The sequence below is a fragment of the Chiloscyllium plagiosum genome, chromosome 39, assembly GCF_004010195.1.
Source record: "Chiloscyllium plagiosum isolate BGI_BamShark_2017 chromosome 39, ASM401019v2, whole genome shotgun sequence".
Classification (NCBI taxonomy): domain Eukaryota; kingdom Metazoa; phylum Chordata; class Chondrichthyes; order Orectolobiformes; family Hemiscylliidae; genus Chiloscyllium; species Chiloscyllium plagiosum.
Window position 1 is genome coordinate 5,576,529 of NC_057748.1, and position 17,038 is coordinate 5,593,566.

The following is a 17,038-nucleotide window of genomic DNA, read 5'->3' on the forward strand; positions in this document are numbered from 1 at the left end:
TCGCTGTAACAAACAATCTTGCCCTTAGCCAACTGAAAGAATTATTCACACCCAATTTGTGAATTGAAGTATTCCTTATGGGCTCAAAAGACTTCTTACCGTAATGTGATCTCTCTGATAACCTTACCCAAATGCTAACACAATCAAAATAACAACCATTTGTAATAACATAATCAGTACTGACAAAGATATCAAGGTAATAGGTTTGGAATCCTATCGAGTTTGAGTTTAATGGGTTTTAAGTATGGCTAGCATAATATTACAGGCAGATGTTTGCAAACAAAGCAACATTCTTTTGCCTTTGACTCCTTACCCATTGGTCCCAGAGGGCAGTTGTGGATCATTTTATTGACTTTATTAGCAGGGTAGGTTTCAGGAAATAACACAGCTGAACAAAGATAAACCTTGAACACAAAAAATTCTAAATATAATATTAATCATGCAATTGGAAATTCATAGTATTCCAGAATGCATTTTAATCATTGTTGATGTTTCAATTACACAACACATTGCAGTTAGTATTTTTTCAAAAAACAAGCTGGGATTAATTGATCCCATTTTCAAAGTCTCTGCCTCTCATCTGAGGCATTGGGTCATACCAACAGCCGTAACTAACACAAAGCATACATCTGTAGAAAAAAAACAAGCAATTTCAAAAGGCACTTCATATTCATTGAGGACATGATCAGACTTCACTGTGATGTTGCCCTTCTCTCTCAAAGCTCGTCCCTTTTTTTCTAAAAGCGGTTTCTGAGCTCAAGGAGACTCTGTCCTTGATTTTTTTCAGGGGGCAATAAACCAGGCCGGACTCTGATCAGTCTGGCTTAGTACAGAGATGAAAAAGATTTTGAGAGGCCTTTTGTTTATATGTAAACAGATGAGATTTCAGGCTAAAGTGGTCACGTTTTAGAAGTGACTTGTATAACGACAGGGGAGTGGTCAGCTCTTTAGCTGAGCTGTTTTCAGTTCAATCTGACTGGAAGTACAACAGGGAACAGTGCGGAAACTCTCTCTTTTCTGCCCTTCAACTTCAACCTGTAAGCATGTGTTCCATTTATGAGGAGAAAGTGAGGTCTGCAGATGCTGGAGATCAGAGCTGAAAATGTGTTGCTGGAAAAGCGCAGCAGGTCAGGCAGCATCCAGGGAACAGGAGAATCGACGTTTTGGGCATAAGCCCTTCTTCAGGATTCCTTATTGGCGGACTGTTGTGTGTATTCGGAACAGCATAATGAAGTCTAGGTTGAGTTCTGTATGGGTTCTTTATTTGGTTCTTAATGTTTCATTGTGTAATTTTGTAAATAATTTTTTGTCGGTTTTAAAATCTAGTCGTCAACCTAGCTATCTTACTCCAGGTATTTTTCACTGTATCCCTACCGAAACAAATGGCAAAGTTAGCTTAAGAATGTTTTCAGTGGACTTGTCTAGTCCATAACACCCCTTTGCTCAAAAATGTTAAGGAGAGCAGTGGGCACCTGTATCCCACAACAATCACTGCTTTAACATCGGAAAGAGCAAAGTGATGGTTAAAAAAACTAACATTTACATAATTTACATAGAGACTTCATTGGTTGCCCCAAAGTGCTTTCTTGCTAATGAAGTACCACTTGAATAATACCACTAATAGAACTCAGAGTCATAGAGGTGTAAAGCACAGAAATATGCCCTTTGATCCAACTCGTCCATGCCAACCAAATATCCTAGCCTAATTAAGTCCCTTTTGCCAACACTTGCCCATATCCCTCTAAACCCTTTCTATTCATATAACCATCCAGATGCCTTTAAATGCTATAATTGTACCAGCCTCCACCACTTCCTCGAGCAGCTCATTCCAAACATGCATCACCCTCTGGGTGAAAAAGTTGCCCCTTAGGTTCCTTTTATATCTTTCCCCTCTCACCCTAAACCTATGCCCTCTAGTTCTGGCCTCCCCTACCCCAGGTAAAAGACCTTGTCTAATTATCCTCTCATTGCCCCTCATGATTTTCTAAACCTCCATAAGGTCACCCCTCAGCCTCTGATGCTCAGGGAAACAGCTCCAGCCTATTCAGCCTCTCCCTACAGTTCAAACCTTTCAAGTTTCACAATGTCCTCCCGATAGGAGGAAGACCATTATTGTACGCAAAAGTGGCCTAACAAATGTCCTGTACAGCTGCAACATGACCTCCCAAGTACAATATTTAATGCTCTGACCAATAAAGGAAAGCATAGCAAATGCCTTCTTCACTATCTATCTTCGACTCTACTTTCAAGGAACTATGAACCTGCATTCCAAAGTCTCTTCATTCATCAGCACTCCCCTGGATCTTACCATTAAGTGTATAAATCCTGCTCTGATTTGCTTCTCCAAAAAGCCTTTATATAAATTCAATTCTATCCTGCCACTCCTCAGCCCATTGACCCATCTGATCAAGATCCCATTGTAATCTGAGGTAACCTTCTTCGCTATCCACATCTCCAAATTTTGATGTCATTTGCAAACTTACTAACTATATCTTCTATGTTCACAGACAAATCATTTATATAAATGAAGGAAAGTAATGGACTCCGCATTGATCCTTGTGGCACACCACTGATCACAGACCTCCAGTCTGAAAAACAACCCTCCACCACCACCTTCTGTCTTCTGCCTTCAAGCCAGTTCTGTATCCAAATGGCTAGTTCTCCCTGTCTTCCATGAGATCTAACCTTGAAAACCAGTAACCCATGAGGAATCATGTTAAATGCTTTAATGAAATCCATACAGATCATGTCCATCACTCTGCCCTCAACAACCCTCTTTGTTACTTCTTCAAAAGACTCAATCAAGTTCGTGAGACATTGTTTTCCCATGCACAAAGCCGTGCTGACTATCCATAATCAGTTCTTGCCTTTCCAAATACATGTAAATCCTGTTCCTCAGGATTCGCTCCAGCAACTTGCCCACCACAGATGTCAGGCTCATAGGTCTATAGTTCCCTGGCTTTTCCTTACCACCTCTCTTCAATAGTGGCACCACATTAGCCAACCTCCAGTCTTCCAACATCTCACCTGTGACTATCGATGATACAAATATCTCAGCAAGGGGCACAGCAATCACTTCCCTAACTTCTCACAGAGTTCTAGGGTATACCTCATCAGGTCCTGGGGATTTATCTACTTTTATGTGTTTCAAGACATTCAGCACCTCCTCCTTCGTAATATGGACAATTTTCAAGATGTCCCCATCTATTTCCCCACAATCTATATGCTATGTCCTTCTCCACAGTAAATAGTGATGCAAAATACTCTTAGCAGATCTGTATGTGGTAATGCTGATACACTTGCTGATCTTTGAGGGCTTCTATTTTCTCCCTAATTACCCTTTTGTTCTTAATCGGTTTATAAAAACCCTTTGCATTCTCTTAACCCGACTTGCCAAAGCTATCTCATGTCCCCTTTTTGCCCTCCTGATTTCCCTCTTAAGTATACTCCTACTGCCTTTATAGTCTTAAGGATTCACTCAATCTCTCCTGTCTATGTCTGACATACACTTCCTTCTTTTTCTTAACCAAAACCTCAATGTCTCTAGTCATCCAGCATTCTCTACACCGACTAGCCTTACTTTTCACCCTAATACAAATAATACTGTCCCTTTATCTGTGAACATTTGCCCCGAGTCAGTTTTTGAACATTCTGGTCTAATACCATCAAAATTAGACTAATACTGTCAAAATTGGCCTTTCTCCAATTTAGAACTTCAACTTTTAGATCTGGTCTATCCTTTTCCAACATTATCTTAAAACTAATAGAACAATGCTTGCTGGCCCCAAAGTGCTCCCCACTGACACCATAGTCACTTGCCCTGCCTTATTTCCCAATAGTAGGTCAAGTTTTGCACCTTCTCTGGTAGGAACATCCACATTCTGAATCAGAAAGTGCTCTCATCCACACTTAACAAATTTCTCTCCATCTAAACCCTTAACACTACGGCAGTCCCAGTCTATGTTTGGAAAGTTAAAATTCCCTGCAATAAACACCCTAAGATTCTTACAGATAACTGAAATCTCCTTATAAAATTTGTTTCTCAATTTCCCGCTGACTATTAGGGGATCTATAATCTGCGGCTATACCAGTATCAATCCCCAACTTTTCCTCCGCTACAATGATGACTGCATCTGCGCCACCTCGTGCTCCCACAAGAAGGTTGAACAGTTCATCAACTTCACCAACACATTCCATCCCGACCTTAAATTCACCTGGACAATCTCAGACACCTCCATTCCCTTCCTGGGCCTCTCCATCACAATCAATGGTGACCGACTCAACGATGACACCTTCTACAAACCCACCTGGATTACACTTCCTGCCTCCTGTAAAAATGCTATCTCTTATTCCCAATTCCTCCACCGCACCTGGTCCGAGGAGTACCAGTTCCACCACAGTACACACCAGATGGCCTCCTCCTTTAAAGACCGCAATTTCCTCTCCCACGTGGTTGATGATGCCCTCCACAGCATCTCATCCATTTCCTGCACCTCCGCCCTTGAACCCCACCCCCCCGTCCTCACTTTCCACTCCACCAACCTCCGTATACGTTGCATCATCCTCTGCCATTTCCGTCACCTACAAATGGACCCCACCACCAGAGATTTATTTCCCACCCTTCCCCTATCTGCTTTCTGTAAAGATCTTTCCCTCCACGACTAACTCATCAGGTCTATGCTCCCCTTTCAACAACTTCCTCTGCCACTGCAGGAATTGCAAAACCTGCGCCCTCGCCTCCTTCCAAGGTACCAAAGTAGCCTTTCACCTGCACTTCCACACATCATTTACTGTATCGCTCTCGATGCAGTCTCCTCTACATTGGGGAGGCAGGATGCCTACTTGCAGTGTGCTTCAGAGAACATCTCTGGGGCACAAGCATCAACCAACCGCACCGTCCCATGCCTGAACACTTCAACTTCCCCTCCCACTCTGCCTAGGACATGCAGGTCCTGGGCCTCCTCCATTGCCATTCCCTTATCACCCGACCCCTGGAGGAAGAATGCTTTCCACCTCAGAACCCTCCAACCCTATGGCATCAGTGGATTTCACCAGTTTCATTTCCCTATCCCCAACCTTATCCCAGTTTCAACCTTCCAGCTTGGCATCGCCTTCACGACGTGCCCTACCTGGCCATCTTCCTTGCCACCCATCTGCTCCACCCTCCACTCCGAACTAATCACCATTACCCCCCACCTCCATTCACCTATCGCACTCTCAACTACCTTCCCCCCAGCTCTATCCCCCTCCCATTTACTTCTCCATCCCCAAAGCTTCCAGCTTAATTCTTGATGAAGTGCTTTTGCCTGAAACGTCGATTTTCCTGACCCTTGGATGCTGCCTGACTTGCTCTACTTTTCCAGCACCACATTCTCGACTCTAATCTCCATCATCGGCAGTCCTCAATTTCTGTAATACAATCCCAGTAAGGTGATCATCCCTTTATTTCTCAGTTCCACCTAAATAACTTCCCTGGATGTATTCCCAGGAATATCTTCCTAAATACAGCAGTAATGCTATCATTCATCAACAACGTCAATCCCCCTCTCTCTCGCCCCCTTTCTATAGCATTTATATCCTAGAACACTAAGCTGTTGAAAGATTGTCAGCTAATTTTCACACAGTAAGGTCCCAAAAGCTTAAATGATATACTGACCAGCCTATTTGCGATGCAATAATGACTGAGGGATAAATAGCAGCAAGAACACCAGATACTACATTGCTCTCCTTTGAAAGTATGATGAAATTTTTTTATATCCACCTGAGGAAGGAAACATGAGCTCAGTTCAATGTTTAATCTAAATGACGGCTCCTTCAACAATCTCACTCAGAGATGAGCGTCTTAACCACTGAGACACAACTGACACAAAGAAAAAGTTGCACCAGAAACTACAATGATTAAATATATTCTATTGACTGGTCAGTAGCTGCATCTCCTTCATCAATAATCTAACTGCTGCAGCAATATCAAATACCAGCTCATAAGACTGATAACAAAGCCTTCTACAACAAAGGGAAAACCCAGCTCCTCCATCAAGCCTGAACCACACTCCACTTCTGGAGTATTATGAACAGACACGTCAACACAGGTATGGAATCGACGAGTAGACAGGAAATCCCAAGGTCAATGAGGGAAATGCATTCTGTAAATTGCCTCTCCAGTTTCTTCAAGGAATTAAAACCAGCTGAGGAAATCATATGGCTGTCCATATAACGTGTTCTCATTCACTACCAGTCCAGCTCCTTGCTAAGCATCAGGAATCTGAAAATCTACACTCTTATGATGCCACAAGATATAAAAAATTAAATTCACTTTGGGAAGGCTAGCAAATATGGTTAGGGTGTAAAACAAGAGTCTTATGTTCATTCACAACCATATCTTTGTGTTTAATGGATAATAAAAAAGTATGAGGATGAAAGTTGCTGCCAAACTAAAATAAATTTACATGGTAGAAACATGAGTAAAAGATCAAACCACTTGCCATTTTAGTTTGAGGAAGGACTAATGAAGTATAATAAATATAAATTAATAACTCAACATTCACACAATATTGTTACTAATAATCTTTATTTAAAAATTAGACAAAAAATGACAATTATCACTTTGGACAACACAAGAAAAGGGAGCAGTCATCAAATGCAACTTTGCACTGTACAGAATAACGACTTTGTCCCCAGTTGCGTTCGGAAAAAAAACCATTAACCACTTACAAGACAAGTTAGTTCAATTTCATTCGATGTAAAGAAATTACAAGAGTCCCTTCACACCAACTCAGCCTAGATTATAATGAAAAGGCTAATACATGGGAGATATATCAGCAAAAAAATTGCAGTACTTAAGAATTAGAACATTTCCAAGATCTCTCTGTCATGCAGATTATTTATTCATGCTGGACAATGTGGATTGGTATTTATGGAGTTGAACAGAAGACAGACCCAATATAAAATGGATGTCAGTGTAACAAAACATTACTTGAGTTCATTACTGCAGCAACAACATAGGATTTTATGTCTTGTGCTGATTTCGTGATTTCAGTAGCAACTATGATGCACAATAATGAAATAGAAGGTTACTGAAAATGTTACTGTGTCTCGCCTAATCACAAATGCTCACTTAAAAGAAAAGGATTGCAAATTAAGTACTAGTAAATCAGCAGGAATTTAAATTAACCTTGAAGAAAATCAGGGGCAAGTTAATGGCAGTGAAATAACTCCTGGTTCGGTTTCTATCACAAATTTACCCGATGCATCTAAATGTGTGAACTGCGTAACATCTAGCCAGGTAACGTTAGCAGCTTGCGACTGAGTAGAAAACAGTAGAAAAAAAATCCTATATTTGCTGATATATTGCAATGGACATGTTTCATGTTTACATTTTATGGCTGCTCTCACAACACTAATAAAATCAGTACTTTTATGTTTCAAACACACTAAGGGACATAGGAGTTTTGCACCTAACAGACACTTAAAAGACAAATTTAAAAAAAATACAGCACCAAAATGAATGAAAGCTTTTAACAAAATATCTATATCACTTCCTTTAAGCTATATACACATATCCAACATTACAAATTACTTGACTACAGTAAAATCAAAAGGGTAGCCTTGATTTACACTTTCACTCAGCAATTAAACCATATTGGAGTTTCTATACCACATCACTGTGATTTGCAGCCGAGTAAGAACAACTTTTGTTCATTAGACAGGACTTATTCTGTGGAAGTGCTGGTGGCAACTCTGAAATCCATGTTGCTTGACCACCCACAAAAACTGACAAAAAGCAATCCCACCACAGGCAGGGAAAAAAAGTGGTGAAGTCATTCACTGAGTGAAAGTGCTGCAATTGTCATTACATAGTTACTGAGATTCATTAATTTTCATTTACAAGATCAACACTGGAGTGCCACGTACAATTTAAAAATAAATCTCCCTTTAAAAACACATTTCAGCACAATCTGAATGCGTGCACACATACAATTTTTAAACAGTAGTAGACACCATCAGAAGCTTTTTTTTTGAAACGTTAAGACACAAATGATCAACTGTTTTTAAAACCTTTCTCCCCCTACTGTTTAATTCCATCATAGAGAAGCATTTTTAAAAAGTCCTTAAGGAGCAGATTTTGAGAGGGAAGAGAACTATAGAGAGAGAAAAACAAGAATACTATACATGAGAAAGGAAACCTGTGCCACTCTGACCATCTATATTCAACAATCTACAGAGGAACCTCGATTATCCGGCATTCAATTATCCAAAGTTTGGATAATCTGGACAAGATTGCAAAGTCCTGATGCTTGGCTAAACTGTGTTATCCAGCATTCGATTATCTGAATAAAATACTCCCCACCCCTGTCATTCGGATGATTGAGATTCCTCTGTAAATATAATCCATGAGTTTCAGCATTGGGAAAACCTTTACCTGTTAACAGTTACTGAACATTGACCTGATTTGAATGGATCATCAGCTTCATGCATTGCAGTGACATCAAGGGGGGAAATGGAGAAAAATTGCTCTTCCCTGAGATGCAGCAGTCAATGTGTTTCGTGAAACAGAATTCTATACATCCGAATGAAGTCTGACACATTTCGCATTTAATTCGGGCATGAAGCAAGCATTGCTAAACTGCCATTCAGCTTCTGAAATTCCGGAAGTCTTAACTGCAATGCCAGAAGGACAACTACTCAACCATGGTGGAGTCAGCATGCCAATGATTGCTGCTGTTTTGTGTGTAATGCTGTATTTAACTGGTCTGAATAGCAACAGTCAGCATTGCACTAAGAATTGCACCAGGAATTCTTTTTCAAGACCACAAATACATTTATTGAGTCATCACTGTTCAGAGCAACTGCCACCATGCCACAGTATTGTAATTTGCTGAACTGGGTTCATCCTAATTTAAGTGAGACTTTTATAAATCACAAGGATCTATATTGTTGCTTTGAAAAACTGATAAGTGATATATAAAGCAGATTAAATTATATATCACTTACATATCACTTCACACTTCCAAAGAAATAAAAGAGCCTTTTAAAACCATTTATCTGTTTGAAACTCAAAAGTCGATAGAAATGGGTAATACCATATTTTATAAGGGCCCAGAGGAACTACACCCAGAGCAATAAACCATTATTTATAGACTTTCTTAAATTCAAATCCATCAGTTGCTAATATTGTGTGTTCTGGAGTCAATTTTAATGAAGCTGTACTTTGCCCTAGAAATGGTTAAATAAATCTCTACACTTTGCACTGCATGCTTAAATCCTGCATTTGATTGCATAGCTGTTGAAAGGTCTGATGCTGATCCATATTCACATTTAGAGAAACTTTCCTTTGTTTGCATGGCATTACCATAATTAACACAGTTCCAGTTTTTTGCAGCTTCTGAATCATATTTATGTGCAGCAATACTAATTCCCAGGGAGACAAAAAACATTCAACAATTTGATAGATCATGACTCAAATCAGAATTTGATTAAGTTGTTTGGGAAAGTAAGTACAATGTCTCCTCCCACGTGTAAAAAGAAAAGGTGTGGTCCAATTCAAATAGAAGGAATGTTGCTCTTCCTCATGTGTATATTGCCACATTCCTTACTCTGAAAACAGCCATTCATGAAGGTAATCATCACTGGATAAGATTAGTACATTTTAACAAAGGCATTGTATCTGAATCCTAATCTGTCAATCAAAAAACAGAACTGTGCCACCACAAACTTATCTCTACTCCTGTTAAGAATGCATCTCATTGCAAAATTGAGTGCAACATATACTATGAGAAAATGGTCAATTGAGGAGAAAAAATATCCACCTTGAGCTGCGGAAATCTGTTTTACAGAACATCACTGACTGAAATGCACTCTGGAGAACAGACATTAAGGGAGGACACCACAGCTGGGCTTCAGAATTTGATTTGGGGAATGCAACTCTTCTTTGCACCGACTGATCTGGATCTGACAGTCACTCTTGAAAGTCTTGTTTGTTAAAGGATAAGAATTAAGAAGTTTGTTGTCCAGTTATTTTCTAATGAATCTTTGTCATTGGATTTATTTCTAATCCATTTTGCAACTTCTTAAACATGCCTGCTGTTTAGTTGAGCTTTAGCATATCCAATAGCTAACAAATGAAATCAGCCCCCTCTCTAAAAATTGCATAAACTAACACAAAAGCAAATTTGTAGCAAAGCTGAGAATGATATGATGATGGATAATAACATTTAAAGGGAACATACAGCTTTTCTACAAAGTCGCCTCATTCATTGGGAAAATTTCACCAGAATTCAGCAAAACCATAAGATGAGTTTGGAGCACAGCAAATAACTCCATCAGTGAACATGATAAAACACAAATCACATCATATTTCCAACTGGTTACCAACAGAGTGAGACAGAAAATGACAACAGAATGCCCACGATTTGGATCCATATCTAAATGAAAAGGTGAATTATGATGGGGAAATTATGATACTTTTGTAGAATCGGAAGCAAAACCAGACTACTTAATAATCAATACTAATAATGCAGGTCCACTTTCAAATGCAGACAGTCTAGACAAGAGCAAACAAATCCAACTAATCACTGTATCACGTCTGCACAAGTAGTACTGGTCAGAAAGCAAATGTTTTATTTGAATTCTTCGAATTGGACTGTGGCAGGAATTGAAAGTCCTGGCTGATTGGGAATGAAGGCAACTTACTGCTGATCGTGCTTTTCTTGCCCACTGATCGTAACCTTGGACTGGAGTACCGTGCTGTGTAAGGAAAAAATGATTAGGTCATGTGTGATAATTTTACTGAAAACAAAATCCACACTCTTTATATTTGAAACTTTATACCAAGAAGGTATGAATAGAAGTTTAAAACCTGTGAGGTGGTCTGAGTATCAGATGCAGATCAATTAGGGAATGAATTATTAACCTATTGAGCTGTTAATATCGGTCTTCCTACTCAGTGAATCAGTGAAAAGATAGACAGAACAAAATAAAACATAAAACTGTACAGCACAGCAACAGGCTCTTTGGTCCACCAGTTCTGTGCCAAGTGTGATGCTATTCTAAACTAATCCCATCTGCCTGCACATGGTTTATTCTCTGCCTGTTCATGTGTGTGAGTAAGAGATTATGGAGTGTGTGTGCATGACAGAGAGCGTGTGACAGTGAGTGTGTATAAGTGCGTGGTTGTGTGGGTAGAAGAAGAAACATTTTGCTGGCCTTGTGTAGAAATCTGGAATACTCATCATAGTGAACAGGGTGATTAGTATAACTCTACTAACGTTGCTGTCAACTGTGTGCTCATCAAGGCTGGAAATGATTGGACCACAACTAAGATTGCGTTCAGCTCAGAATTCCTGTTACATAGCCCAGCAACATTCCTCAACTAAAAGGAACACAAAACACTTTCTGCAAGAGACTTTTTTTCTTGAAATGCTCTGAGCACAACTGTTAAACTTGTAAATTCAGAACAGCAGCAGCCTTGATTAGCAAAAGAGCTGCTTATTTTATATCGAGGCGGAAGTCAAATCCATCTTTTCTCGAGGGATGTACATGTTTTGAGCGACAGCTGATCATGCCTCTTCCCCTCTTCTTGGGAATGATGCTCTCAGGCCTGGATGAAATTATGCCACTAGTGCAGTCCAGTGATCACCTCTGTAGTTATTGATTACTGAGACCAAACTTGGTGCACTTTCATAACTCTCTAACTAATTCATTTTTTTTTCATAAAAGAGCAACAGGGAGATCCAGTGTACTTTGAAATGTCAGCGAGATTTTGTTTTGCTCCATTTACACTTTAAAACCACGCAGCAGTGTATCCAAAATTAGGAAGCAAGACAATGAAGGAACGAAACATTGTAATGATTTGTGAATGGATCCCAAAACTGTTGGGAGCTTTTGTCAGAAATAAGTGGGAGGTTGATGCAAGTATACAAATTGGGATGGGTGGTAATAGTGAACCCACCTATGGGCCAGAAAATTTAGAATGAAGACACACCTTTCCTGGAGGTGTGCCAGAACATGTCCAAACAGTTTGATTATCCCTACTACCCTAATGGTGATTCACATCGAGCTGTGACTGCTGAAAAACAGAATTCAAAAGATCCTTGGTTAGGGTTGGGGAAAGCTGGGTGAAGTTTGGAAAAGATTTTTGTGGCATTCACTTGTGGATTTTCAATCTTATAGAAATCCAAATACAGTGTATTTTCTGTAGTAAGATGTCTACTGTCAATGCCTGTGCTACTGAAAGCAGAATGCTATCAGTTCTGGCAGAATCAGGTCAGTTCTCATGGTGTAAATAAATGTGCTTTGCAAGCAGGATCCCAATGGAGAGTCAGAAGTGGGTGAGGGCAACTAAGTGGAACCGCAAATTTATTTTAATAAATCAAGGACTGGGCACAGGTCAAATACTGAAGGAATTTAAAACTTCCTATGTGACTGTAAATCGACGTATCAATCGAATCACTGCCACTGAAGTCCATTACAATTGGATTCAGTGAGTTCTCAGTTCTCCTCTACTTAATCAGTGTTCTGACCCTTCGAACAGCAAGCACAGATGCTAACATTTATTCCATGCTTGAGATGATCTAAGCCCTTATTCCAAGAAAGGAATAAATGTTTACATCTGTGCTTAAAAACTATTTAGCTTAAATTTCAATATCAGCAGTAAGGCAGACACTTCTCGCAGATTGTGAATGCTGCAACTGAACAGAAAACCAAAAGGAGGAAAAAAACCCCAACATTTTACTTATGGCATTTAGAATTCTATTTTGACTTGATGACTAATTCCTACCGGCTGATGGAAGTCATTTTGTGAAAATCAGAAGTACTTTTCTCGAGGCCAAGACCAATTGTAGCAAAATAAGGACTGAAGTTGAAATTGATCAACTTTCCAAAAACATCAAGTTTTAGAAGCAAAGAACTTTCAGTAAAAGGGGAAAAGTTTGGAATTTACTCATGGTGGAGCAGACCCAAGTTTGACAATGCTGTTAAACATTCTCCTGTCAACAACTTTATATTTAAAATAGTGATGAAGAAGATTGATTTTATCCACTGGATTTTAATTCAATTTTGATATCCAAATCATGATGTACAGTCATAAACTTAGTTAATCAGCAGTTTATAAAACAATTAACTATATCATAGAATGTCCAGTGTTTCCCACAAATTTTCCAGCTATTACTACGTTGTCACAGACAGAAATTAATTGTTTCTGAAAGAGGTAAACAAATGATAGTACAATAAAACATATAGTACAAGCTAATCTAAGGACATGTCTAATCTGTCACAGATTATTACCAGTTGTGAGATATATTGTGTTCTATTTAATGTCATTACAAAGAGGCTGTGGAGCAGTTCAGTAAACAGGGCAAAGGCTGTGAAGCAGAAATTCTAAGGGAATGTGGTAGGAGATGTAGACATCTAGTTGGATGATCACAACATATTCAAGACTTCCTCCTGCCACTTAAAAATTGCCTGTAAGCATTGGACAGAGGAGTAACAGCAACAGAAACACTAGGCCACTGCCTCATTCAATAACCAAAACAGGTGCGATTCTATCTCCTGCATCCGCATTACTTCTTTTTCTTCAGTCTCCAGAAACAAAGCACCAATCAATATTATGAGAAAGGTACATTTGTCATACCTCAAGGTACGATGAAGATTTATAATATACTACTAAGTTGAGCTTTTATCACCCAGAGATAGACATATGAAAGAGGCGAGAGACCAGAAGCAGGCTCATTATGGAATTCAAGATCTTACTAACAGATGTGCTGTTTTACAGCTTAAAAATAGTCAAAGTAACTTGAAAAAAAAAGAGCGTTTTCCTTTGATTTCAGAAAGAAGCTGTCTGTACATGGAGGGACAGAGACAATAATGGAAAGAATCATATCTGATGAATGTGCAGAAATTCACTGAGAGGAAACACTTCTGACTTAGTCAGTTGAATAAGAAATTTCAAAGTGAAGAAAGAAGTGACACTGTACAGAGATTAACTGTCTGTAAAGGATACTGCTGGGAAAAAATAGCTGAATATCTCTTTTGGGTAGTTAGAAGATTCTTCCAAATTGGCATTTAGCTTTTTTTAAAATCTATTCTTTCAATCAAATTCATTTTGAAAGTACATTGGCAACCTCTTTTAAATATTCAGTGACTGACCACCAAACTAACTCAGTTATATAACTAAAACATATAGTCTATCAAGCCAGGTTAAATCATGGAATCTGACTTGTCTAGTGTTACTATCAGTTGGGTTCATAACGTAGCATCCATTTATGAAAGGTGTAGAGGAAATGGTATTTTGAAATAGTGACATGTAGGTATTGGTTACATTTGTGAAAGCTTTTTAAAAATAAAAACAAGGTCAGGGATCCTTCCATAACCTTTTCCAGTATTTATCTATGGTGTTATTGGAAAGATGTCTATGCTATTGGTTTTAAAACAGGTAGAACAAACATGTTAGCTTAATTTTAAGTTCAGTTCAGAGAAGCTAGGATGAATAAGTTTAAAAAACAAGTTTAGAAACAAGCAGTTCAATGGATACCAGCATTGAGTTGAGAAGTAAGTTTGGCTTCTGTCCTAGGACTTTAAGGATTAGTGTTACCTTAACAGAAGGTTTGTGAAACTTCCAAACCAGAAGCACTCTGTTAGAAACCTTCTGTTTATTAAAATTGAGAAAGTTTGGGTTGACAGATTTGTGGAAAACTTCAGATCAGTTGATTTGGAATGCACTCACCCAATTGTCTCCACAGACCATGGTCAAGTTAACTGGAACATTAAAGATGTAAGACAAGGGTTAAAATTACTTTGGTCTTTAGTTTTTCCAATGATTAGTGTTGGGAAACAGTTTAAAACTTTGTTGGGCTATATGCTTTGTGATCATTTTAACTGTTGTATATTTTTAGATGGCTTGGAATATTTATCATTTCTCATGTACAATTAACACCTTTTCTAAATAGCCTCAACCTCTATCAAGCTGGGGCTTCTGAAATCTAACTTGACCAATAGTACCATCATCTGAGAACATAATATTAATGTTACACGTGAAACAGCATCCTATATTTAATATTGTTAACATTCTTCTTAAATACCTGACAATGGTCGATTCTTGCAGACTTGCGACCTCTTGGATCTATTCTGGCAATTGGTGTGGGTTGAAATGCCACTAAGAAATAAATATCAAGTAGAAGAATGATTATCATGTCAGAGTCAACAAAAGTATTTCCACTCTAACTTTTGCAAATTAAACAGGCTTGAAGAAATGAAGTCCTTACATTCTATCATTACATTCAAAATGTTTATTACAACAATTGCTGACAGGTTTACTTACTTGAAACATCTGCTGCTAGTATCTAGGAATATTATATTTCAGTATTATACTGACTAAATGGAAAAATCCACAGTCAACGTTTTTCAAACGAAAACTGAACTGATACGATGGAGGAATTAGAGCTGCTTTGATTTGCCTCATCTCTGCTCATTCCAGTCCAGGAGCACAAGACATTTTTCACAGTTAAAACCAGCACTTCTTCATGAACCAGTCCCTTTAGCCTACAAGTATTTTCAGGGTGAAGTTTCCAAGAGTTCTCCCAGAAAGGAGCACACAATACAGAATTGTATTTTTCTAGACAAATGAAATGCTATCACTATCAAGAGATCTAAAAACCACTAATATTTTCAGGAAAGTAAATGCATTTCAAAATAATGAGTAGCTGAACTTGGGTATATTTTATAATAAAGTGGCAGCGGTTTCCAACATTATGTGCTGTCCAACAGTTGTCAATTCTACAAGAAATTTTACTTTGTGGCATTTACATTGGTAATAGCAAAATTCTGTGCCAGATTCAGAGCTGTAAACTAAAAGCAATAAAAGATTTAAACATCCAGATGCACAAACACTAATCATAATACTGAATAGAGTGTAGACTCTAATGAACAAAAGAGGTTTTAAAGTGACTGAAAGGTGACATGAGGGAAATCTTTTTTCAGTAGTGAATGCATTGTCTCAGAGTGGTGGAGGCAGAATCAATCACAGCTTTCAAAAAGGAGGTACTTCGTGCTTGAAGGGGGAGAAGATCTGCAGGGTGATAAGGAAAGGGCTGAGGTGTGAGTGGCTAAATTGTTCTTACAAAGGATTGTCACTGACATGATGAATCTACTTCTACACTGCAATTTCTACATGAGTCTATTACTTGATAATTTTCAGTGGGTGGCAGAATAAGTACAATTGTCCAATTATTTTTGCTACCTGTGATACAATCTTTTTAAAAAATACAGACATACGGTCAGAAGTGGAGCTGTTCGCTGATGATTGAGCAATGCTCAGTAATATTCATTACTTCTCAGATACTGAAGCAGGCCACATTCAAATGCAACAACATCTGGATCATATCCAGGCTTGAGCTGGCAAATGGCAAGGGGCATTCATGCCACAGAAATGCCAAGCAATGACCATCTCCAATAAGAATCAATCTAATGACTGCCCTTTGACATCAATGGTATTACCAACACTGAATCTGTAACTATCTACATCCTGGGGGTTAACATTGACCAGAATCTCAACTGGACTCACCAGATAAATACAGTGGCTAAAATAGCAGGTCAGAAGCTAGGAATTATTGTGGCAAATAACCCTCTTCCTGACTCCCAAAGCCTGTTCACCATTGACAAGGAGAAAGTGAGAACTGCAGATGCTGGAGACCAGAGCTGAAAATGTGTTGCTGAAAAAGCGCAGCAGGTCAGGCAGCATCCAAGGAACAGGAAAATCGACGTTTCGGGCATAAGCCCTTCTTCAGGAATGAGGAAAGTGTGTCCAGCAGGCTAAGATAAAAGGTAGGGAGGAGGGACTTGGGGGAGGGGCGTTGGAAATGCGATAGGTGGAAGGAGGTCAAGGTGAGGGTGATAGGCCGGAGTGGGGTGGGGGTGGAGAGGTCAGGAAGAAGATTGCAGGTTAGGAAGGCGGTGCTCAGTTTGAGGGATTTGACTGAGACAAGGTGGGGGGAGGGGAAATGAGGAAACTGGAGAAATCTGAGTTCATCCCTTGTGGTTGGAAGGT

General features: G+C 39.0%; 1 protein-coding gene across 2 annotated transcripts in view; it reads right to left on the reverse strand.

The window, feature by feature from the left end:
- Positions 1-6,551: 6,551 nt before the first annotated feature.
- The window catches only part of LOC122542173 (kinesin-like protein KIF18A), a 69,599-nt gene continuing 59,112 nt past the window's right edge, over positions 6,552-17,038 (reverse strand). For both annotated transcript variants that reach the window (XM_043679611.1, XM_043679612.1), the window contains exons 16-17: positions 15,075-15,148; positions 6,552-10,743 (exon numbers count right to left, since the gene is read on the reverse strand). In XM_043679611.1, coding sequence (XP_043535546.1) covers positions 10,601-10,743; positions 15,075-15,148 — 217 coding nt within the window. In that variant the 3' untranslated portion in view covers positions 6,552-10,600. The remainder of the gene's footprint in view (positions 10,744-15,074; positions 15,149-17,038) is intronic.